General features: G+C 40.2%; 2 protein-coding genes and 1 long non-coding RNA gene across 5 annotated transcripts in view; 2 read left to right on the forward strand and 1 right to left on the reverse strand.

The window, feature by feature from the left end:
• The window catches only part of LOC137298287 (armadillo repeat-containing protein 8-like), an 801,735-nt gene that overhangs the window by 406,853 nt on the left and 369,849 nt on the right, over window positions 1-25,033 (forward strand). The window lies entirely within an intron of this gene.
• Window positions 921-3,721, forward strand: LOC137298304 (uncharacterized). Its single transcript, XM_067830498.1, has 2 exons — window positions 921-1,049; window positions 2,930-3,721. The coding sequence occupies exons 1-2, from the start codon at window positions 921-923 to the stop codon at window positions 3,719-3,721; spliced, it is 921 nt and encodes a 306-aa protein (XP_067686599.1).
• Window positions 7,267-25,033, reverse strand: part of LOC137299082 (uncharacterized) — a 42,175-nt gene continuing 24,408 nt past the window's right edge. The window contains exon 2 of the long non-coding RNA XR_010957780.1: window positions 7,267-7,756. This is a non-coding gene — a long non-coding RNA (uncharacterized lncRNA). The remainder of the gene's footprint in view (window positions 7,757-25,033) is intronic.

Genomic DNA, 25,033 nt, shown 5'->3' on the forward strand with positions numbered 1-25,033 from the left:
AAGTTCTGTGCACCTGAAAATAGTAGTCTTGGCATCAGTTCAATCTCAGTATCGTTCTTGTTCCACTTCTGACATTAAATGTCTTCTTGGCAGTCGTCCTGGTGGTGTTAAACAAATATTGAAACATGAAGATTTCGGATGGCCGCATGTCCCGAACACATGCTGCATCGTTTACTCTGTTGGACCAAGCGCTCCGAGCACACTCAGTTCTGTGGATCGTGCCTGTGCGTCTGTGTACAGCATGCAATGTCTGGGTATGGAATGCTTGAAGCGTACGTAAAATACCAACATTCATATTGGGCCACGCGACGAGCGAAGATTTGCACGCTCACATGTACAGGCTGGTGGACTGGTGGACACGTGAACGTTGTTGCCACAGTCCTGATGTTCACGACGTACACGTAGTAGATATTTAGATAGCAGTTATAAATTAGTTGTGGTCACACATGTGACCGGAGATGCCAGTCGCTAGCGTCAAACTCAACAGTATCCTAGCTACATGGCGACTTATTGTAAATAATCATGTTTGGACCAGATAGTCCAGTGACTGAAAAAGGGAAAAAGGTGTGGGTTTCATTGGTTGTAGCACGCTGCATAATGGTTTCATCCATTGTTATCTTCACAAAGAGATACGTTAGAGTACACAAAAAAAACCCAAACTTTTGCCTCTTTTATTTATATCACCATGGCGACATTGGGTTCAAAGTTTCAGAGCCTGTGTCACAATCGCCCGATGACGCTTAATATAAGATTCATTTGTTGTAGATTCCGTCTATACCACAAGGTAGTGTATGAATAGGTGTCTATCGTCATGCTATTGTCTCTAGTCCCGTTCCGCGACGTCACATGTCAGTGACGTCACGCCATTGTCTTTTCTCATGCTACGACGGCGTCGTACGTAAGCAGCTGCGCACGTTACAATGGCTGATCCAGTTACAAGCGCAACGAACTGTCGCATCTTTCTCGCTGGCGTGTTGGTTGGTGCATCGTCATCTGCTGTGGTCTACATGTTGTGCAGGAAGACACCAGTGAATCACCCCGACTCGCAGGTATATGGTCCGGATTTTCTGTAGTTCCCCCCTCCACCCTCTGTAAGTGCTCGACCCCTCCGGCACGCTACATGGTCCGGGTTTTTCATAGCACCCCCCCCCCCCCCCCACACACACACCATGTGAGGCGCTCGACGCTCCGACAAACAGGTTCATTGTCCGCGTTTATCGTAGTTCCCTCACACCATCTGGTAAGGTTTACCGACAAATGTTTCTGCATCTTCCGTATAGTTGCGTGACTGCCAGATGCTTTGTTTCTCCTAGAATAGTCTTGGATGTATTCGTTGTGTCCTACTTGTTAAAGTGACAAGTAGATTCGTCTCTAGCTCACTGACCAGTGGGTATACAGGCAACGCAACTGTCTACATGGCAGCCTACACATCTATTCATTCATGAAAAACATGAAGCAGTTTGTACACTACCCTATTCCACCACAGCTTGATGTGGCACATCACGTGGCGTCTGTAGCTTTCGGAAAAGGAGTTTGATCCATGCATTTTGTTTTCTGAGTCTTACTATAATCACGACAGCTGCAGATTTTGCATAATATATTGAAAGGGAACTCTAAAATTAATTAAATGAAGTTTGGGTGAAAAAAGTGAGTATGGTCAATTTGAGTAAGGATCCGCTGTAGCATGAAACATTATGGTGTAATTTGCCCATTCGTAACTACTCGTCTCTTTCCATGACCTAAGAAGACCCGGCTTGCCGGAATGACACGAGTAGTTACGAATGGTAATTTACCCAGCTTGTCCACCCAATCCCATGATTTGCTCGTTGGACAAGGATAGCTTCCTGTTGGGACCGTGTTTGACCCGGCCCCAGGGCTTACCCTTATTCAATGTTCACCGAGAACCAAACTTACAACAACCTGTGATCACATTAAAAAATGGTATACTATAGACGAGACACGTTTCCTTGATTGGAGCAGTATTTATCATTGCAACAATTTGTCTGTTCCCGAGCTGTATGTGTTACACCGGCTCATTGTGATGGATATCACCTACGTGTGACAATTCAAATCCCTGTACACCGCAGTTGTATGTCTGGTTGTGTCTCACTGTTAAGCAGTTAAAGGAGAACACAAACGAAAACAAACTTTTCATAGAGGTAAAGACATTCTAAAAGTCATCCTCCGTGATTACAATTGACCAGAAAGGTAAAATCACATGTGTGTCTAACTTTCTCTTGCTGATAACTTTCTCTTTGATTCAAACTCACAACTTATCGGTGTCAATGGATTTTGAAGCAATAATCTGGGTACATGTTTCTGATGACTTATCTTTCTCTCAGCAGATCATTGTCTAATATTCTCCTTTTAATCAGCAGTCACTCCTTTCAAGTTGGGGATGCTCCGGCAAAATAGTGTACTAATACAAATGCTGGCCGCAGTCTGAGGTTTAAATATGTCGCCATATGAAACACAATTTAGGCTTTCCTGTTCAGATAATGTTTCTTATAAAGTGAGTTCGTGTAGAATTACTGTTTGAATGAATTCCGCGACAGCTCGAGAATGCGAATCGATGGACCACGCGTCAACCATTGTCAAATGGTTATATGCTGTAACTTGAGAATCACTCCAAGATGGAGACGGCGTCAGTCCTGTTGAGGCTGACGAGGTACATGATGTACATGGTTGCTGGCATCCACAATCTTCGATGCCAGTTTAAGGAAAAAAGATTAAATATTTACAACTTCTATGGATGTTTTAAATTTTACTGAATCTAAATGACTGTACTATAAAATAACGCTCTGACATTTAATGGAAAAAAAAATCTTTTCTTCCTTGCTGTCCTATTAATTTTCATTTAGTTCTGTCGATAATAATTTACATGTTCCCTCTTGTAGCAACTGGAAAGCATATGATTTCACTTTTACAGACGCCCAAGACCTTATGTGACTCTGAAGTTGAAACATCTTCTCCAGCAACCAGTTTTGTAGATGAAATACTTAAGGAGGACGCTTCTCGCTCCAACGCCACTAGATCAGCGCTCACTCAAGTTCAGGCCATGTTGGAAGGAAAAGGAGTAACATTAATTGTGTCGTCTGCTCTGAGGAAAGTCATTTTTATGGCACGAGGGGCCAAAACAACAGGACTAAATATTGTCCGCAGTGAGGGCTTTGATGAGACAGAAGACAGCGCGACGCATGTCTTTGGGAAATCATCTTCTTTTATTTATGGTAAGAGCACATTTCGATCAGAACGGGACATGGTCACCGGCAAAACATTCATTCTTCAGAAGTTCCCATCGGAGATAACTGTAACACCTTCGAGACCTAGTACTGTCACCACCCAGAGCCCTGGCTCCGAGACACGTGTCCCACCGTTATCAGAAATCTTCCCCTTCAGTGTCCTAAGCAAGATGGGGATATGCCAGGACCCGTACTTCGGGGAGGAAGAAGATGAAGAATTACAAACATGTTCGTCAGCAACAGTCTCCAAAACATCAAGCGGAAAAAGTGTTCGCGTAATCCGATGCAGACACCACCAGACGCCAACTAGCCGTGCCAGGTGTGTTCCGGAGGAGGAGCGGAGCGACCCCCCGGACATTTGTAATGTATGGCGACACGGGGCTGACTTCCACGATCTGTACCGCAGCAGATACGACACATACCACGGCATCGTCCAACCAAACACACCTGTTGTGCTGTACCATGGCGTCAGGAAGTAAACACATACGTCTAAACACCCCTCATTGGTTTTCTTTGGCTTGTTATAGGGCACGTTCACGTAAAAATGAACCTTTTCGTCGTGTACATTTACATCATAAAGGTTATTGTCAAGTACTTTTATAACCAAACTCGTAAATATATCAGGAGTAACTAATTTAGTTTTTGCGTTACATCATTTTATTTTGTCCACAATAACTGAGACTTCTATGCCCAAAATACACACACCACAGATTATAATCCTAGGAAATAACGTTATTGGTGCCCAACCGATAAACGAATGACATTGTTAGACCCGTTTCACGTGGTGCAGGTGTGGTGTTTGTGTCTCAAAGCGCATCTGGCTACTGTTTTAATCCACCTGTTGCCTACAAGTCAGTTCGCTAAATGTTCGCCAGGTCCACACAGTAATGACGTTGTAGAGCACTAGATAGTATTGGACAGATCCAATCGGTGTAGAATGCATGGGTAAATAGTATTCTTAACTTGGGTGTCTGGGACTAGATAGCGTATTGAACAGATCCAATTACTACAGGATGGGTATACGTATTCTAGACTTGGATGTACGGATTAGATAGTGTACTGATGACAAAGAAATAAGATATAATTAGATATAATTACTCAGTATTCATTTTCTCGTCAAAAATGACAAGGCCAGGTATGTTGGCTTAGATGCGTCCTATGCCAAATGAGTTAATGATTTCCGTGACTCCCTCTACATTTTCTGGAGTTTCTGGACCCTTGAGTCAAAACCAACAGCACAGCGAAGATGCAATATAGAATGAGATACTGTGTTTGTGCCAACTCCAGGCATCCACTCCCATTGTGCTGGACACTCAAATCTACATTCCATAGTTAAAGTCTAATTCAAAACCACACATTGATAGCTGAGAGTGGGAAGTGACTGGCCCTGAGCAGCAAACAGAAAACATTTTGTTTCACTTTTCAGGCTTCATAATTTTTATTACATGATCATACACAGCTGTTCGAATACATTGATCACATATTGCTAAACATATCGTGGGGGCATGAGGTATGTATTTATGTCTAACAATAGCACTTGGTGATAAAGAGCAGGACTTCACGTACAAAAACGTTTGCTGCTACTAGGAAACCACAAATACGGGCCCGGGAAACTTTGTTTAGTTATACTAGCTAGCCAGTCCTGCTAATGCAAGATTGCAGTAGAGCCAGCCCCGGTTTCTTAAATGTTTACTTTTTGATGATTATACCCTTAAGATCCAAACTTGTCTTTTAGGGTCATTGCCATAATACCAGTCGTTTACAGAATTGATACCATGGTTTATAAGCCTTCTGTATGCGTAAACTGCATGTTTAAACTACAACGTCCACATGGTGTCAGTGCTGTACGGTTCCCTGACTTCCCGGTAACTCATCGTAACTCTGTCACCAAATAAAAACTACACTATTTTCAAGTCAGTATCAGTATTTGGTATGTCAGTTTCAACGTTTTCGGTATTCATTGTCACAGAGGAATTTTTAACACCAGAAATTATCGACCGGTCACAGAGTTTAAACCAACATTGATTTCAGAGCTCAGAAATATTTTAAATTAAAGGAATGAAGAAGATATAAAAACGTCACCACCGTCACAATGTGATTTCAGTTTGTTTTTTACCCCAAATATAAATTGCTGTACAGTGTCTGCGTATAGTGAGGTCGTGTCAGAAAGAGGAAACATGACCATGTAAACAAGAACACGTACGAAAAGCGAGAGGATGTTGCGTTGGTGTTTCGGCAACATTTACAAGACAACAGAATCTCTGACCATCTCATTTCCCAGCTGACGAATGATCGTCTACTTGTAGTAGTTGCCATTGTTTTCATGTCTAAGTGTATCTGCACCCTGTGTCCACAGATGAAGACGTTCCCATTGGACACTGCTAAAGGAGATAACACTATGACCAGTCTCATCAACAGCGTCATCACCTGTGGTTGGTTTAATTTTTGTTATAATACCCTGAAAACTATCAAAAATGTTCTCTGTTTGTTGTTCCTATCCCAGTTCCATCCTGTGTGTAAGTGTTAGTATGAAAGCGCTGTACCTGTGCTTGAAATGTTGGCCTGCGGCATGGGAGTTTTGTCCCTCTTCATTTTGTCACATGCTCTGAGAAACGGCTGTACTGTATCGATTCCAGGTCACATACTTGTCACTTCGTCTCACTCACTCACTCTACGCGGGAACTCAACTGACGAGCTACGTTACATCTTGTCAGTACTGGTCAACATATCTGGTCATGCGAAGAAAGGTTCCTGTTTTGCGTATTTCGTTCAGTTTCGGAACTGAATTGTATGAATAAAATAACGAATTAGAACAAACAACGACATGAGCAAGTGTCATGGATAAGAAGATAAAGAGCTTACTTGTTAAACTATAAACGACGACATATTGAACTTTCAAGTTTATGAACTGACTTCACATTTAAAAAGTAAGTAATACCAAAGGGGAAAGTATCACACACACGTGGCATGTTATTGTCAATTTCATTTTTACAACGAAAAATGATAAACTACCCTTCCGAGAAACATACATAAGATTTATCACCTGAGCCAAGTCCCAAACAATAGACAAGCAGCAGTCAGCCTGGCACGAGCCGTCTAACTAATCATGCTAGAATTTCAGGTATGTCTGAATCATGAAAAATTCCAAATCGTGTTGTACACGTGATCTTGCCATAAGGAAACTAGGGAATGCAACTATACAAGAATCTGTGCCACGTCACAGATGCTACTGCAATACCAGATTTGTAGTACAGGTTGTGGTTAGAGCACGTCGCAGTTAGTCTAACCCGGCATTCTTTGCCAAGTGGGGTAAACATGCAGCTGAAGCGTCAGTCTGAACATCCAAGTTAAATTCTTCTGAAGGGAACAGTTCACAGACACCTATTCCGCAGCCAGTGTAAGACTGGATGAAGATGTCATTGATTTCATGCTTGGCGATACACACCACCCATTGTCTTACGTTTATTTTCATGTGCATATGCATGTAATGTAATTGCCATGCGAGTTTTCATTTCTAATCACAATTTCAGTGTCCTGATATAACTACAAATTATTGCTAATCAAGGTTGTTTTAAAATGTCCTCCAACGTGTCATAACTAAAATTTCACGCCTATGCCAGACTATAAAACCCTCCGAATGTTGTCATCTACTTCCTGTGCACTGACGTCATCGGATCTACATGTTAGATGCTTAACACACAGTAATTTGTGTAATAGTTTTATTTCAAACAGAAACTTGGAAACGATATTTGATTGTCTTATAACAAAAAGTAATTTCTATCTCCTGAGGGGTCAGTCGAAGATATTTGTTGGAAAATAAGATCAAATTACAAGTCATCACAATATACACATCCTCATCATTACGGAAACCAAATCCAGCACATTGTTATAGAAGGAGGCAGATGTGATCTGCACAACTTGTGTCAGGTCAACAGAAGGAAGTCGGGAAGGTACGAAGAAGTAACGTTGTACACAACTTAAAATAGTCATGTCGGGTTCAAGAAAAAGAACTGCGAAAACAGAACAGGGTTAAATATAACTTTTATCTTCTCATGAGTTTCATGTTTGGGGAATACAACCCGTCATCGGGCCTGAGACGATCAGTCGCTTAGATCCACATGATCAACATCTCTTCCAAAACGACCTCCACCAAAACCATATTCTCCGTAATTGCGTTTCCCGAACCTTCCTCCGCCCAGACCGTAATCGTAGCTCCAAGCTCCCTGCCGCTTCCTCATGTCCGGCACATCCTCGGTTAAAAGGTCCTCGGGGTCCTCTGCCACATCGCTTTTTGAGTCTGCCAAGTCCGACGACTGTGGTTTGTCGTCATTTCCTGAGGTAGATTTGAAATGTCCCCAGCTGTGAGAGTCAAGCCTCTTTCTGTGAAGTGATCTCAGCTTGCCTAGTAAGTTAGCTAGGTTGGATACATCGTCGCCTTCATTTACCGGAAGTGACGTCACACACACGAAAGCGAGAATCACAGCCGTCACTGTCGTCATAAAATGATCCATTTCCTGAAATACAAAACACAGGTGTAAGATACGCATCAACTACCTGACCAAATGCTCTTACTTTCCTTGCAGAAAGAAATAACAATATGGATTCCCGAACAAAAGCCGCTGACAGATCTACTGAGGAATTTTAAAAATGTGGTTGTGGAGAATATTGGTGGGCGAAGTAAAAGCATACGTGCCCGATGTTTCAGTTACATGTCAACGAAATCTGGGATATCATTACTCGTGTTCCATGTTAGTGAATACGGCTTCATATCACCAGACCAAAGATCGTGATTGTAAAATCCTGCTCATAGGTACACAGTCATTACTAAATCTGCAGAAAAAGGAAAATGTCTATATACTTTCGGCTGTTTCTCGTTTATTTCCTTGTACAAAATCTATTTGGTCTAGATGTGACCATTTCATAAGACCAAGCAGTCTTCAAGTAGGTACAGGGAGCCCATACTTGACACGATTTGGGATACGACGCTGAGAACAACGTTTGTAACGACTATTTATTTGGTGTTTCACATATCTGTGATGCTCTGATCCTGTATGACGAAGCTGCGTTCCACTCCTACATTGGGAGCCAACATAAGCCACGTGTCTTATACTGCGTAGCTTTGCGAGGCCTGTGGTAGATCGTGGACACATTCAAGTAAAATATGTTAATACCAAATATACCGTGAATAATAATTCTGAGATACCTGGATAGTGTGTTTATGCATATCGAGTGTTTTATGGAAACAGAAATGTCTTGTAGTGCGTAACATCGTATATTTAATGTAAACTAATATAGTATATTTTCCACAGAGACGTAGGATAGTGCGTTACATTGTATGTTCCGTGTAAACTGTATTGCTCACAAAGACGTAGGATAGTGCGTAACGTCGTGTGTTCAATGTAAACTAAATTCTGCACAGAGACGTAAGATAGTGCATAACGTCGTATGTTCCGTGTAAACTGTATTGTCCACAAAAACGTAGGATAGTGCGTAACGTCGTATGTTCAATGTAAACTATATTCTCCACTAAGACGTCGGACATACTGCGTAACGTCGTATGTTCAATGTAAACTATGTTCACCACAAAGACGAAGGATAGTGTGTAACGTCGTATGTTCAGTGTAAACTATATTTCCACAAAGACGTCGGACATAGTGCGTAACGTCGTATGTTCAATGTAAACTATAATCTCCACTAAGACGTAGAATAGTGCGTAACGTCGTGTGTTCGATGTAAACTATATTCACCACAAAGACGAAGGATAGTGTGTAACGTCGTATGTTCAATGTAAACTATGTTCACCACAAAGACGAAGGATAGTGTGTAACGTCGTATGTTCAATGTAAAAATATTCTCAACAAAGAGGATGACGATTCGTGTGTTTAACGCCAGCTGGATTCACTGTATTTAAGGTTTGTTCATATCGTCGATAATGTCGTTTAAACTAGATTCACCACATCACCATAGGTGTGTCCGTAGCCTCGATGCATTGTAATCAGGAGTGCCACTTCTCTATCCAGTGTTTACTATCTAAATGGCAGTGTGTATTCATAGCCACAATGTTTGTGACCAAATAGTACACTGATTTGTCCCGATAATTCCCCACGTGTTAGACATGCCATGCCGCAGTTGTGGAGGAACTGTGATAGATGGGAATACTTGCATAATTTAAGAGGCACCCTAATAATTTAACAAGGGTTAATACATTACGAGGAACGTCATTAACCTATCTGGAAAAAGCAATAATTCGGTTACGAAATGAGTGGATTACGAACTTTGTGATACATTCATCTACTTTTGTCTTTTTGGTATGTGGCACAAAACCCATCTCCATATTAGGAAACTTGAAATAACCAGAGTGGAATGAGAACAAAATTTGAAAGTAATTGTTACTGTATTAGATGGACGTAGAAATGACGTATAGTGTTGATTTCACGCGTTATACACAGTTAATGTAATATTACATTGAGAAAGCTAGACTTCTTAATACTGTAATTGATTGTTTTCTTCTAAAAGTATTTGAAAGTTGTAAATGTCATGCCAAAGACACGATTCACAGCATGTACAGTTCTTTCCACCTTTGGTCCAGTCACTGGAGTTATATTTTAGTTTAGTCAGATATGTAAATCGAGCTCTTAAGATTTTCCTCAAAGAAAATGGGCTGATTACGTGCACATATAAAGGTGAATTTTATGTATTTCAGCTTTTGTTATTTAAGAATATTCACATAATTTCATTTCGTGTTTCACGTATTACAGAAATTGAAATCCATGGATGTGTATCACTTCTACGTAGGTAAGACTGTACCAATTTAAGTTGTTCTCGTGATCATATATGTCATGAGTTAACTATATGTGAATAGAAACTAAGCAATATATAATCTACAGTGTTTGAGTAGATAAAGTATCTTTACCCATTAATTTCGTTATTTATATGATCTCCTTCACACTTACTGTTAGGTCTATGAGGGCTGGTCCACAACCACCATAAATAAATACTTACATGCGCCCTGACAAGCGCAAGCACACACAGGGACGTACATGTGTGTGTCTATTTGGGAATAATAGCTTATTTGTATGATATTCATGGTTTCAAAATGGATTGGATTATTCAAAATATAATTCATTAGTTCTTTGTTCTTAACATGTGTATGAATTCAGACTTGATCTCGTCACAACATGGCTGGAATAGTGCCGACGCCAGTCCAACTCAACTCAACTCACTGGATTAAGTTCATGTTGTTTTATTACGCATCCATTTTCTTCTGTTTAGTGATAATTATAAGTACTACTATCACATGCGTAATTTAATATCTAAGATGGAAACATTGCATTTACGACTTTGCAAGCAGAGTGTCACATGATGACGGAAAGCACCACACTAAGTCACAAGTCACAGGAATGGCCCTCTGCGTGTTGCAGCGAAGTGCTGCATCATAACCCAAAATGGCAGCTGGGTCAGAGTGATTGACTTCCTTATCTTTTGAACTTCCCTTATATTGGTGTTTTAAGAAAAGTCTACAATGACCCCAGAATGCGTCACTGCCTAATTTATCTTACATATAGAGTATATTGGAATATTTGTCCGATGTCTGTTTTCGGAATATTGCCATAAAGTAGCTATGAAACCAAAATTTGCGGCAGAAGATTTTCATTTTCATCCAATGTCGTAAAAACCACAAGAACCGATTTGCGGTGATCAGACATTAGCTAGTCGTAAAGTGAGCATCCATTGTCACCTAATAGCCAATCTGTTTGTTTACCCCGAAGTTACATTCATCATAATTGTAAAACACAAAGTGAGTTTCGCCAAGTGATCAATTGCCCTTCTAAACCGATGACACGACTTAAATCTATTGCCAAAATTGCTGTTTGCTAATTTCAGTATGTCAATAGCATTTGTGTGCAAGGATGACTGATTTGAAAGCCGTATTTTATAACGAATAGCGATATTTACTCTAAATCGATCTTTTAAGCCAGTTGGGTTGTAGCAGCATGCCTACTCGAAGCTGGTGATTCAGCGATGACAAGACCGGTAATGCTACATTACACAGGTTTAACGCTTAACCGGACATATCTTCAGTGTGTTCGCGATCTCCACGACCCATGTTACCCCAGTTTTCTATTTACGGAGTGAAATAGAGACTTGTGGTGGCATTATGACATACCTTAAACTAACACACATTGTTCACAGTCTTAGTACTTTCAAATCATAACGATAAAAGTGGCGCTCTTGTCAGAGGGCGCTTGAGAAATTAAACAAGCCTAGTCTGGAAATTGATTAGATTTTAGTCTGTATCAGTCAATCAAGTCTTCATCTGGTTCTCGTCCTGTCAAATGATCATCCTCATCAAAGCATGGTGTTAATAAGGCTAATACCGTTCGTCAGGCCTGTTCTCGGCGTCGTCACAGGATCACCAACGTAGGCGTAACTTTTGTATACACGTACAAACAGAATATTTCATTTTGTCAGCAGAGATATGCACTATTTAAAGTCACGATTTGTGTTTCGTATTGAAAAGACCCAAAGACTTTCCAAGGAAGAATGCACAGAGATTCATACAGATACAGTTCAAACAGTGCAGCGATTGGGGTGTACCAAATATGGATTGACAGGCTAATATACTTGATTTGGCGCCAAACCGCTCCCATTCAAAGACATCGCCAGTCGCCCTGACTTGACTACTTTAGTCGCATAATGTGCAATGATTTACTTCAACAATGACGTTTTTCTGCCGATATTGACAACGAATTTAAAATGGGCCATATGACTTGAAGTTTTCGATTGTGAAATTTACCCAACGTGACGGTTCAAATGTCACCGATAGAGGCCAAAGCGATATAAAGAGACACAATATTTATTGTGTGCAAAGACCAATCTTCAGTATCCAACACCGGGTATGTGTAACTGCTGCTCATGCGCTCTAAACCATCTTCAGTAAATGTCGTACATTATTTTTTTTCGCCTTAATTGTTACTTGATCTTCATTCGGGCGACATCGTGTGTGTTTATCGACTCCATATATAACGCGTTGAAACTTGAGCAGTAGCCCTGTATGTACAGATATGCACATTTGTCAGCTCTTTTCCCGGCCTTGGTATTTTGCCAATGACAGGCGTGAATTGATTATATTATGGACGAGACAGTTTTAACCGCAGTCTATCATAAAATTTAAAGGATTTTTTTGTGTGGCAGGCGATAACTATGTTCTTAAACGTGTTTGTCATACCGAAATACCAGAACTGTCAGATACTTCATTTGTTTGATTTAACTGCATTGGCAGCACGCGCGGTGTGTAGTAATATAATTCTCCACTGTATGCAAATAGAATGCAACTTGTGGCAACACGTTTATGCACCACTTGACGCTGGATGGTCAAAATGCAGTAGAGTGTTCTCGCTGATTCCATGTCACCAGTTGTCACTTGTAGAAACTCAACAAGCTGAAAATTGCTTCCATTACTGCTTGTGCCGTCCTGAAAGGTCAGCGTGTGTGATTGTAAGAGATTTAAGTTAGGAAATGAAAGAAACTGAAAAGACTGAATAAAACAGGTTGTATTTCTTGCCTCCCCCTCGAAGCAGCCGTGAATAACACAGGAACCTGTATAATCTAGTGTGGTTGAACACTGAGGTGGCACGATGATTACAATAATCATTATTTTGGTGCTGACTTTATGAATACTGTTATATCTTTCATTGAACTGATTTGATGTTTCTATTATGAATATGTTCATAAATATCACTATCATTAACACAATGTTAAGTACTGGCGATAGTTTTATAATTTTTAAAGTGATTTTACTTGCCATTCTCACTTGACTATTGTGACATATTTGTGAACTCATTATATATATATATATATATATATATATATATATATATATATATATATATATATATATATATATATATATATATATATATATATATATAATGAATTATGTATTTGTATTAAGAACCAAAATGAATTCTGAAAACATGTTTGGGTGGTCCCAGTCTTCTAATCTTGGCACTATTTAGCACTGATTCCAAGAGGGAGCGAAGACGTAGCGACTTCACATGCTACGACCATGTGTCGTGCATGCTGAGGACGCTGTTTCAACGTTACCGACTACAACAAACACGCACGGGTCAATATTTGTCCTTGACCTATCCGACGTCTGACAAATGGTTTTGCGGTACATATTCATTCAGTATCGGTTCTAATAGCGCAGATCCTGTTCACATGACCGTGGACTCGCACTGTCACCAGTATCTATAGTGGTGTAACAGAACAACTGTACCATTTCAGTAGAGTAAAGCTGTAAATAGCTGTGGCGTTAATCTCAGTGTCTGTATGAGAGGGTGTCAAATATGTTGACAGTGGGCAGGTTGTGTCAACCTAATCAGTAGCACCGAGTAGTACGAACATACCATAACAGTTTCAATGTTCCTGAATCACTTAGTTCATGGAGACCTGTCCACATTCTACCACACGGGATATGGTCTTAGTTCTACAGGAAGATGCATACCATCAAATAAGTTCATCCGCCAACAGCATGAAGGACATTCGGTCATGACGTTACACGAATTTGTAATTATGAATCTGGGCAATTTAATCTTAACTTATATTTGTAGTTACTTGAAGAAATTGCTAAGCCCGTTTACTGTACATTCTGTTCATGTCACAGCTTATGATGACATTTACTTTCCCCATATACTGCCGAGCAACTCTGAGCTGGAACACTGATGCCTGTACTTCCCATCTGGTGGTCGACATCAGACGCCCCCTGCACGAGCTTCTTCTATTTAAGTTTCCAGGTCCAAGTATTTAAAGCTTTCCAAATGTGATTACCACACCGATGTTCAGTGAGTTCCAGACGAAACCAAATATATTGTTGGTATTTTCGAACCCTGCTCTTATAGACCACATCCAAGGGGGGTAACTGAAGGGGGCAAGATTGTCTGAGAAGCTACTTCAAAGTCTGGCGATAGCTGAACATCAACGAGAGTAGTTTGTGGATTGCCTCTTGCAGCATCTTGAAGTAATTGGCCAATTGAACACCACAAGTTACAGAATCAATCCAGCGAATTTAGGGCATAGACTGGCGACAAGGGAGGGCACGCATTAGCATGTTTGATACAGCAGAAAAGTGACGTTCCGGGATCGGACGAGCGGAGATAATGCATCAAAATGAACAATTCTTGTGTCACTGTCCCCCTTGCCCTCGTCTGTGCTAGAAGTAACAGTTCATCGTTATACGATCTGTCAGTGTTATAGAATATTGTGGATATTTAGGTCAAATACCGTGAAAGTTGTCGTGTTCTTCCACATCGCTACCAGCAATGAAACCAGTACTTACATCGGTCGTTAAGGGCCAGTGTTTTATTAATCGTGTTACCAATTATATATTCCAACAAAACTATCATCTCCCATATTTCAGCCACATGGCATCGGGAACTTAGAGGCGGTTATCGAGAACCTCGGCACTATACTGTCACACGTCTTGCAACTGTATTTACTTCGAATTCGTAAATATGATATCAAAATTCAATTATAGGAAGAGGCATCCCATGCCGTGCATGTTGATTTACCGTTACCATCCATGGAGTCCTTCACCTGAATAATGTGATGACATGATATTACAATTAGCGCACCAGTAACTAGCTGTTTCATCGATATCTCGCCATTATGACTGCAATAATATTTGATCACCCTGAACACAAATAGAACGGGTTTATTGACTAGGTATGTACTGTATATTGGAGACAATGAGCATGTTTAAACCCAAACCATGAAACGTTCCGTAGATTTGTAGTTGTATTTAACTTGCATCAATATAATATTTATCCAATACTTTATTAACTTTTTTTGTACGACCATTTTTGGATCGATGTTTTGGTGAAAATATAATTCTTCCAAGGAAAGTACATATGTAAATAAGAGGAATATTTCATGGGACCAATATTTCAGCCAAGCATACCGAATAGAATACAGCTGCCGAAGGAACGACACTGGATTCGTGCATGACATTCAGCTGATGAAGGAACGATACTGTAGTTGTGCATGACATTCAGCTGATGAAGGAACGATACTGTAGTTGTGCATGACATTCAGCTGATGAAGGAACGATACTGTGGTTGTGTATGACATTCAGCTGATGAAGGAACGATACTGTAGTTGTGCATGACATTCAGCTGATGAAGGAACAATACTGTAGTTGTGCATGACATTCAGCTGATGAAGGAACGATACTGTAGTTGTGCATGACATTCAGCTGATGAAGGAACGATACTGTAGTTGTGCATGACATTCAGCTGATGAAGGAACAATACTGTAGTTGTGCTTGACATTCAGCTGATGAAGGAACGATACTGTAGTTGTGCATGACATTCAGCTGATGAAGGAACAATACTGTAGTTGTGCTTGACATTCAGCTGATGAAGGAACGATACTGTAGTTGTGCATGACATTCAGCTGATGAAGGAACGATACTGTAGTTGTGCATGACATTCAGCTGATGAAGGAACAATACTGTAGTTGTGCTTGACATTCAGCTGATGAAGGAACGATACTGTAGTTGTGCATGACATTCAGCTGATGAAGGAACAATACTGTAGTTGTGCTTGACATTCAGCTGATGAAGGAACGATACTGTAGTTGTGCATGACATTCAGCTGATGAAGGAACGATACTGTAGTTGTGCATGACATTCAGCTGATGAAGGAACGATACTGTAGTTGTGCATGACATTCAGCTGATGAAGGAACGATACTGTAGTTGTGCTTGACATTCAGCTGATGAAGGAACGATACTGTAGTTGTGCATGACATTCAGCTGATGAAGGAACGATACTGTGGTTGTGTATGACATTCAGCTGATGAAGGAACGATACTGTAGTTGTGCATGACATTCAGCTGATGAAGGAACGATACTGTAGTTGTGCTTGACATTCAGCTGATGAAGGAACGATACTGTAGTTGTGCATGACATTCAGCTGATGAAGGAACGATACTGTGGTTGTGGATGACATTCAGCTGATGAAGGAACGATACTGTAGTTGTGCATGACATTCAGCTGATGAAGGAACAATACTGTAGTTGTGCATGACATTCAGCTGATGAAGGAACGATACTGTAGTTGTGCATGACATTCAGCTGATGAAGGAACGATACTGTAGTTGTGCATGACATTCAGCTGATGAAGGAACAATACTGTAGTTGTGCTTGACATTCAGCTGATGAAGGAACGATACTGTAGTTGTGCATGACATTCAGCTGATGAAGGAACGATACTGTAGTTGTGCATGACATTCAGCTGATGAAGGAACAATACTGTAGTTGTGCTTGACATTCAGCTGATGAAGGAACGATACTGTAGTTGTGCATGACATTCAGCTGATGAAGGAACGATACTGTAGTTGTGCATGACATTCAGCTGATGAAGGAACGATACTGTAGTTGTGCATGACATTCAGCTGATGAAGGAACGATACTGTAGTTGTGCTTGACATTCAGCTGATGAAGGAACGATACTGTAGTTGTGCATGACATTCAGCTGATGAAGGAACGATACTGTAGTTGTGCATGACATTCAGCTGATGAAGGAACAATACTGTAGTTGTGCTTGACATTCAGCTGATGAAGGAACGATACTGTAGTTGTGCATGACATTCAGCTGATGAAGGAACAATACTGTAGTTGTGCATGACATTCAGCTGATGAAGGAACGATACTGTAGTTGTGTGATATTCAGCTGATGAAGGAACGATACTGTAGTTGTGAATGACATACATCTGATGAAGGAACGATACTGTAGTAACAGAACCTGGCTGTTGCCACTGTGGCAGTCCTGGGAGGAATGTGGCAACAACAACGACCTTATCTCTCCCCTACCTGCGAACTTACCACGTCAGCACATATCTATGTAACAGTCCAACATCAAAGAAAAAAAAAATAATTTGAACTAACACTTAACATCATCATAAATTATGGATATTTTGCGGTTAATATTTAATCATGTTAATATAATTATGCCTCCCACGTTTATACAAACACAACAAAAATTCATGAATAAATGAAAAAATGGTTGCTAGGTTTGAAGAACCTAACGGTGATCTAATGAGAAATCTAGAGTGAATATTGAATTCATGAAACAACAGCTAGTTGTATCCCTTCCCAGTCTCCAGCAGACTACTTATAAACGGCGACGTTTCACGGCATCATTGCCCAATACTGATTTAGTGCTGTAAAGTCGTGCATGGCAGTATTTGCTATGCCACGATACGTTTAAAGGCTTTTAAATCTGCTAGCGTCTAAACTTGGCGCCGTGTACGGTTTCAATGGCCGTTTGCCTGTTGATGAATGACTTGGATGTTTGAACTTTGACCACTAGCGCCGCTTTACTACTTCGCAGAGAGCTACGCGCAGGGGAAGTAGATTTACAAATTATGGAAATTCGTCGTTTGTGTTGATGTGGCCGTAGGCTGCCTATAAACCCGGATTCCAACGTCGGGAATTTTCGTCAATGAGCGTAAATAAACCCGGAGTCACATTATCCAGTAACGCGACGCATATTGAAAATCTATAGTTCATACGAGCAGTAATTAATATTCTCAATGCTACTAACGAAGAAGAGAAGGCGAGACGTTGCCACCTAATTCTTTGTCCACTCCACGCACTCTTGACCATATCCGATTTACACACGCGTAATGATTTCATCCTGCTGTGATGCAAACATGTCTTACCCAATCACAGTCATAAACATACAGGAAAAGAGTGCGCGGCGGAAAATAGATCAAGGCTCTGTGATCTTTGGCTTCATACCGGAGTTAGCAAGACACAGACAATCGCCCCAGGCGTCAAGTGGTGTATATTTCCCCGGATTTAGGGACATCATGCCAATATTAACCATTACAGAGCTAAATTAGTTCACGTCAGCTTATTTCGGAATAATTTCTTACAAATATGGACCAACACATTCCAAGTGATCATGCAAATGATCCAATTTTCCCCTTCCTTTAAACTAGACGCCCACACCCATGATCTCCGTAATTTAAATTCTTTAGGAAGTTATTTCTTTGTTATACGACATTTTCAACACGGAAAAGGTTAATGTTGTTTAATGCCTCCATTGTGACCTCAACATCACATAGAATTACGATACATTTCCCCCACTAACTTTCTGACTTCACTCATACGGTAATTATCCTCTGTAAATAGCCAGCTGTTCACAAGCATTATGTCTTTGAAAACAGGTAACAGGTAACAGCATTATGTCTTTGAAAACAGGTGAAAAAACCCCCAAAAAACAAACAAAGCAAAACAAAAAAACAACAAAAAACAACAACAAACAAACTAAACAAACAAACAAAACACAGAACAAAATATTATTTGACTGAGATCAGAATATTTCTGTCAGTGCGTCAGACAAACTCAAGAAATAACAAGAAACTTTAATTGAAATGGTGTCACCAAAGGCTCGTTAAGTGCGTGGAAGATCTATCTTCCTTTTACCAAGGAAATCTTTCTGATGAAGATTGCCTGGGTAACTGTCTCAACCATGACTATTGTAAGGGTGTAACATAACTATCAAAATAGATCGTAAACTATGTGCAACTACTTGGGACACCTGAGGAATACCTCATACTGCATCATAAGGTCCAGCCTTAATGGCATTATAAGGTCTCTGGGAGTATACAACTCAGGCATTCTTATGAGGCGCAGGCAAATTGCCATTCCGTTCTATCGGGTACCCATTCTGCTGGGTGAGGTAACGCATATTTCTGTCAAAGCCACTTGCTATAGGAGAAATTAGTAATACACTTCTGTTGTTGTCCGCAAGCGACGTTCCTAGCTTTTCCCTGATTTGTTAAACAGTTGCCATAATTCAATCACACATTCCACAATGTATGCTCTTTGGAAATTGATAGCGTCCTCTCTCAAACGTAGCAAGTAACATCTCGGCTCTATGTTCTAACAACAAAACAGGCTGTTCCGTAACTCTTGGATTAACTTTCTCCAGTTATCCGACCTCATCCTTCCACGACGTCAAGATTGACGTCCTCCATACACCTTCATCCTCGTCGCTCCATCTAGCACCTGGATAGCTATCACGCCGTTGCCAGGGACGTCTCAGCGTTCCATCAGTGCTACAGGTGCGACTTCCAGATGACATTTCACAAGATACAGGAGATGATTAACAAGTCTTTTTTGTATCCCTTAATAACTCGTGTACAAAGGTTCGAAAGTTGCCTTGATGAGAATTGTCTCGCAACTTATCGCAGGGGTTTCCCGAAGGAATATTGGTAAAGACATAATAGCTTCAACTATAATGTATTTCTGCTCCTAATCATTTCACCCTGAGCAGGACTTTCTGACGTGTGTCACAAGGTGTAAGTGTAATACAACGTAAAGGCGGGCGTGGTTGTGAGAAACCTGGATGGAGTGGCCGAACAATCACTCCTGGCAAGAAGGCTGAAGGTGCGCTGTTGGTTGATGAGTGAGTGAGTGAGTGAGTTGTATCGTTTCACGGAGTGTTAGACTAAAGTGAAAAAGAATATCAAAGCGGTGCAGGTCTGAAACGTTCACCCCGTTTTCTGAAGCGGGGAAACGCCGTAGCCGTTGAAGATAACATAGCACTCATATAACATCCCATGGAATAGCTCACATGATTATAATAAGGTTGATTAGAAACATGACAGACACGAGATAATAGAGTGTGTTATAAAGAACTGTGGTTATTATAGGCTGTAGTTGTTTAGACATAGTCACCAGGACAGGTTGTCATGCGAATCACGCCACGATCTGTTCACAGGACAGATACTTGCTTTGATCTGTGTAATGTTCATGGTAAACCTCGCGGTGCGTCCTTCTTCCTCTGACATAATATGTACTGATCTAAAGACAGTGAGGATGACAATGACATTGAATGATTTTGTTTTTATTATATAGACAATAAAGATGATGAATTTTTCAAGGGTGCAAAAAATGACGGGATAGTTACGAATATTGTTGACAAGAACAATGACAGCCCATATCAATTTTCATCTCCAACAACACAGATCAGAGTTCTCACCGGCTCGAGGTGACTGCTTCATTGAAGCCAGTGCGCATGCGAAGGCTTGAAGATTTATAGATTGTAAATAAAGCGTGTATTCGTGTCGAGGATCAGTGATGAGAAACGGACTTCTCATCACGATCCCATGTTGATTCCTGCGCGGAACCGTCGCCATCTTGCCATTTTAACCGATAATCTATCAAAGGTCAACTTAGCTTTTAATGGACAATGTTTGTTGGACAGGAGTTCCTGGCCTAGAGTCGTGGATGCACCTAGCCAACACCGCCATGTGCATTCCAATGACATTTAGGAAAACAACAGATACCGGGGAGGTTATCAGGAGTGTCCATAAACTTTGTCATGTTTGTTGCAGCATCACAGAATACATTTAGACAGTTTGTGTTCTAACAAAACCCATTGGTATTAAAACGGCAAAGCCAGACTGAAGATCTTAACCGATCTGCAAACCGTTTTGCAACTTTGGTTATTGCTTGAAATTACTACCAACCAACTGAACGTGATTTTTCCACCTGAGAAGTATCTATTGTATATCATAACTACTAGTATCCACTAGCACATAAATATGACACCTAAACACCTAAAATATCAAAACTGCCTTACAGACTTTTTAATGATTTCCTACGTAAAATTGTAAACAAGCTAGCATTTACAAAACTAGTGTGTCAAAGCAACACCTCTCAGTTGGTGTCATGGTGGCGTATTCTTGTCATGTATATTAATCGAGTCAACACCGATTTTAGCCTTGTTAATTTCCAGACGTTGGTTTATACTTGCAGAGTTTGCAGCAAATTGACAATGTAGTATTTCTTATCTATCCAGGTAAGTCAAAATGCACAATGTATGCGGTACTTTTGTTTGTCAGCAATGAAATCGGTTCAAAATCCTAGAATTGAATCATCTTTGTTTGAACGTTCTTTAAGGCTGGTTATTGTCAGGAATGTACTTCATAAGGAAGATACCTCGGACGACTGAAATGCATGAAAAATGATTTCTTGGAACGCCATCCGGACAAATACAGACCGGATGGGATAGGCGGTACTACATCTTCAGATGGAATCACGTGAAGACGTTACCTGTCATCATCAAGACCCAACTGTTTATACACGTGACTCACCATTACCATGTACAACGTCACAGGTCGAGCCCAGCACATGATTCCAGCACTGTTGATGCAAGGATTGGCTGAATCGTGAAATCTTTGTTGTGGATACAACATGATGTCCGATTTCTGTATTTCTGAAGAGGCCACAGGACTATAGTACATTTATAATTAGTACACGCACATTATGTATATCAGCTGTAGAGGTAAACACCTCGAGTTGTTTAAATGAGATGTATATGGCAAATATAGGTACTGAAATTGTAATATTAAGTGATATTCCTTGTTCTTGAAAGTGAATACAGTGTATAATGGTCATGTAGGAAAAAAATAATCTTTCTTTCTTTAATGTCGTTCAGCGGCACAACTGACAAATGCGTTTTCTCCCATGCAGCGTCCAGTTCAAATATATAGATCATCTATATCCTGCGAATAAAACCAGAAGTTTCTGAATATTTAAGATACGATACTGTTGTGGATATGATTGTTTTCACTTATAATACATGTTTGTTTCATTGTATATACTGACTGAGACCAATTTTGTTAATATCAATATTTAACTGTGGATACAAATGACATTGTACATTACTTTTCATAGTGGTGGCTGACTTGAATATGCCAATTTATAGATAAACACAAATTGTTAAAATATGGTGCTACGTTTTGATAAAATAGAGAAAGATATTTGTAACGGCCATAAAACACTTGCTATATTTCGTAGCTAAAAACAGGATCTGAATTTCCATCTAACACTCTCAGTATATCTATAATTGCATTGATAGGCATTTTAGACGTCGTAGAGATAGTCAATAAAGGAAAACCAAGTTGTGTGGATAGTACGACTTTTCGTTCTAGGTACTAGCACCGTTGCTTGCTAGTATTAGTACCTACAACGAAACGTAGCATTCATTGCAATAAAGTTGTTTACTATCCATAGAACTTGGTTTTCCTTCATATCCGCAGTTATACACGCTGTGTTAGCATTTATATCGCAGCGTTTAAGGACTGGGACGATACCACCATAGAGGAATATCGTTACAATGCTCAACTCCAGACTCGGTTTCGAGGTGATAAATCTGAAAGGCCTTGTGGAAGGACATGAGAACTTACACGAAACTATGATCACATTCATCCAAACTCGTTGTAACAATCCGGGAGGTTGTTGCTCTAGAAATACATCATTTCAATCTAGTTCAGAACTTCCTAAACCCTTCCTTGTATGACACAATGTTGCCAGCATTGACGGATATTTATACTGTTCTTTCCTACCACATGGTAACAAATAATATTTTCAGTATTCTCCACCAGCCACGTTTCTTTCCTGACGAAACACTTGCAAAAGTAGATGATTATCAGAAGGGAAACAACTCCTAATTCGGACGATTCGTGACAAATTCCAGGGCAGACATTCTGTTGGTACTGTAGTGGGGCGAGTGTCCAGGATATGTGTAGGTAGATATGGGAGAAGCCACTCTGGATAATCACAAATGGGTCCTACAATTCAGTGAACGTTATGTACAATGCGTGGCATAAAGGCACGTTTGTTTGTTTGTTTGTTTGTTTGTTTGTTTGACACAACGCGTGTGGAAGCCACAGCTAAAAATGACAACTTGTTAAAATGAATTTCCAGCGAAAACGCCCAATACAACAAACACGGGATAGCATTTATTTAGACTATGGGAAATAGTATGGATGATCGAGGAGCAATAGAAAAAACCCCAACTGAATTGTTGACGTGAATTGATGAAATGTCTTGCAATGTACAGTGAATTGTCCGGCAGTGTCGTGGTCAGGTCTATATTGTTGGAATGTATACACTCACTACTGTATTAACATAGACACCAAACCTCAATTCGTTTAACAGAATGTGTTCATTCGAACGATTATTCTTAGATAAGTACCGATCGAAATAAGTGAGTTTCAGTATATTTACTTATGGACAAAGACACACCACCCCCCATCCCCGCATATTCTGTTTTGCATTGTTAGGGATACACAAGCACGAGACAGAGATTATGGCTACTGTAACAGCTGACAAGTCTATAGCAAAACCAGCAAAGGAAACAATTGAGTCCTTCTGTGTATATCTAGGTATATTTACATTATATTTCTGCTCAAGATTAAAACTTGCCCTGGCACCACAAGATCATCGAGGTAACGCAAACTGCAGAAATAGCACCTTCAAGAAGGCGATTGTTTACCCAAAATGCCATGACAATTGATCTTCCAAGTGATGCGTCGATGACAGCTAGTTTCTTAGCTCACTCCACTACTGATCTCACGGACACATAAGTGTTATGTCGTTGACTGCATACACACCGCAGCATCAGATTCTATTAATGAAATACAGCAAATTATTGTGATTGATCAGAGTTTGAACTCGTATCATTTATCGTAAACAATCATCACTATGGCAACTGCGAGCGTAGCTCCTGAAGATCTGCAATACCAACACGGTAGAGAAGTAGAAAAACAATCAACAAATATTTTGCTGTATGTCTATCTATGTATCTATGTATCTATCTATCTATCTATGTATCTATCTATGTATCTATCTATCTATCTATAAAGAGAGAGAGACAGGGAGGGAGGGAGGGAGGAAGAGAGATTCCAGATATCATCATCAACAGGTTCTTACATGACTGTATAGCTTAATATGGCAGTCCCTGGAAAAGCCTTATTTCCCTGCTTTAAACAAATATTGCAAGACCATATACGATGAAGTAAACTTGTGCTTACATCTACATCTACTGTACTGAAATGACGGATTATTTGTAGTAATGAAAAGAGACCAGGTTGTAAATTTGGATACAGAAGATATAGGTATCTTTGAATAAAAAACATTTTATTCTTTGAAAAAAAGAATATATTTGCAACTCAAATGAAACCACACACATTCTTACTATAAGACGACTGACAGCGGAATTCACTGCCGATGATGTAACCGTCAGGAAACGGTTTCTCAGGTGTAACGTCCTCAAATGCCTTTAAGTAACTTTTTGTAAACTTTCTTTTGCCGGTCAGTTCAGTAATCTCTCTCTCTCTCTCTCTCTCTCTCTCTCTCTCTCTCTCTCTCTCTCTCTCTCTCTCTCTCTCTCTCATTCTCCATCGCATATTTCATTGTCTCTCTTGTAAGACCTACATTTTAACATAGTGATCATAAGACCTATACTTTAAAGGACCGAACTAATCGTAAGTTTTATACTAGAACGTAGAGCACTAAGGTGATAGTAAGTCCCCTTCTGTATCTCTGCGTCATAAGGCAAGTGTAAGAGCTCTATTTCACAAAGACAACCAGTGCGATCGAAGCTCTTCTGTACGGAGAGCTAAGATCATTACTGATTAGTCTTCATACAGAGCAATAAGGTCACTTTGTGAAAGTGTTCCACGGTACGACGGTGCAGAATAAAGGTAACTCGAGCAAAATGTGATCCCTTGCCGTAGCTTGGGCTATATTGCAAACGGAGCCTATACTTTTTCTTAAATCCCTGAGGTGACTGGGACTATAAAACAGAAATGAGTAGTTCACGTACCTGTTAACAAACGTCTTTAACTGAACAAAGGTATAGTTCATCGCTCATAAGACGTCATCGGCTAATTGCGGAACGACATATGTTGGGCGATCCCTTTATGT

This window comes from Haliotis asinina, chromosome 10, assembly GCF_037392515.1.
Source record: "Haliotis asinina isolate JCU_RB_2024 chromosome 10, JCU_Hal_asi_v2, whole genome shotgun sequence".
In the NCBI taxonomy this organism is placed as follows: domain Eukaryota; kingdom Metazoa; phylum Mollusca; class Gastropoda; order Lepetellida; family Haliotidae; genus Haliotis; species Haliotis asinina.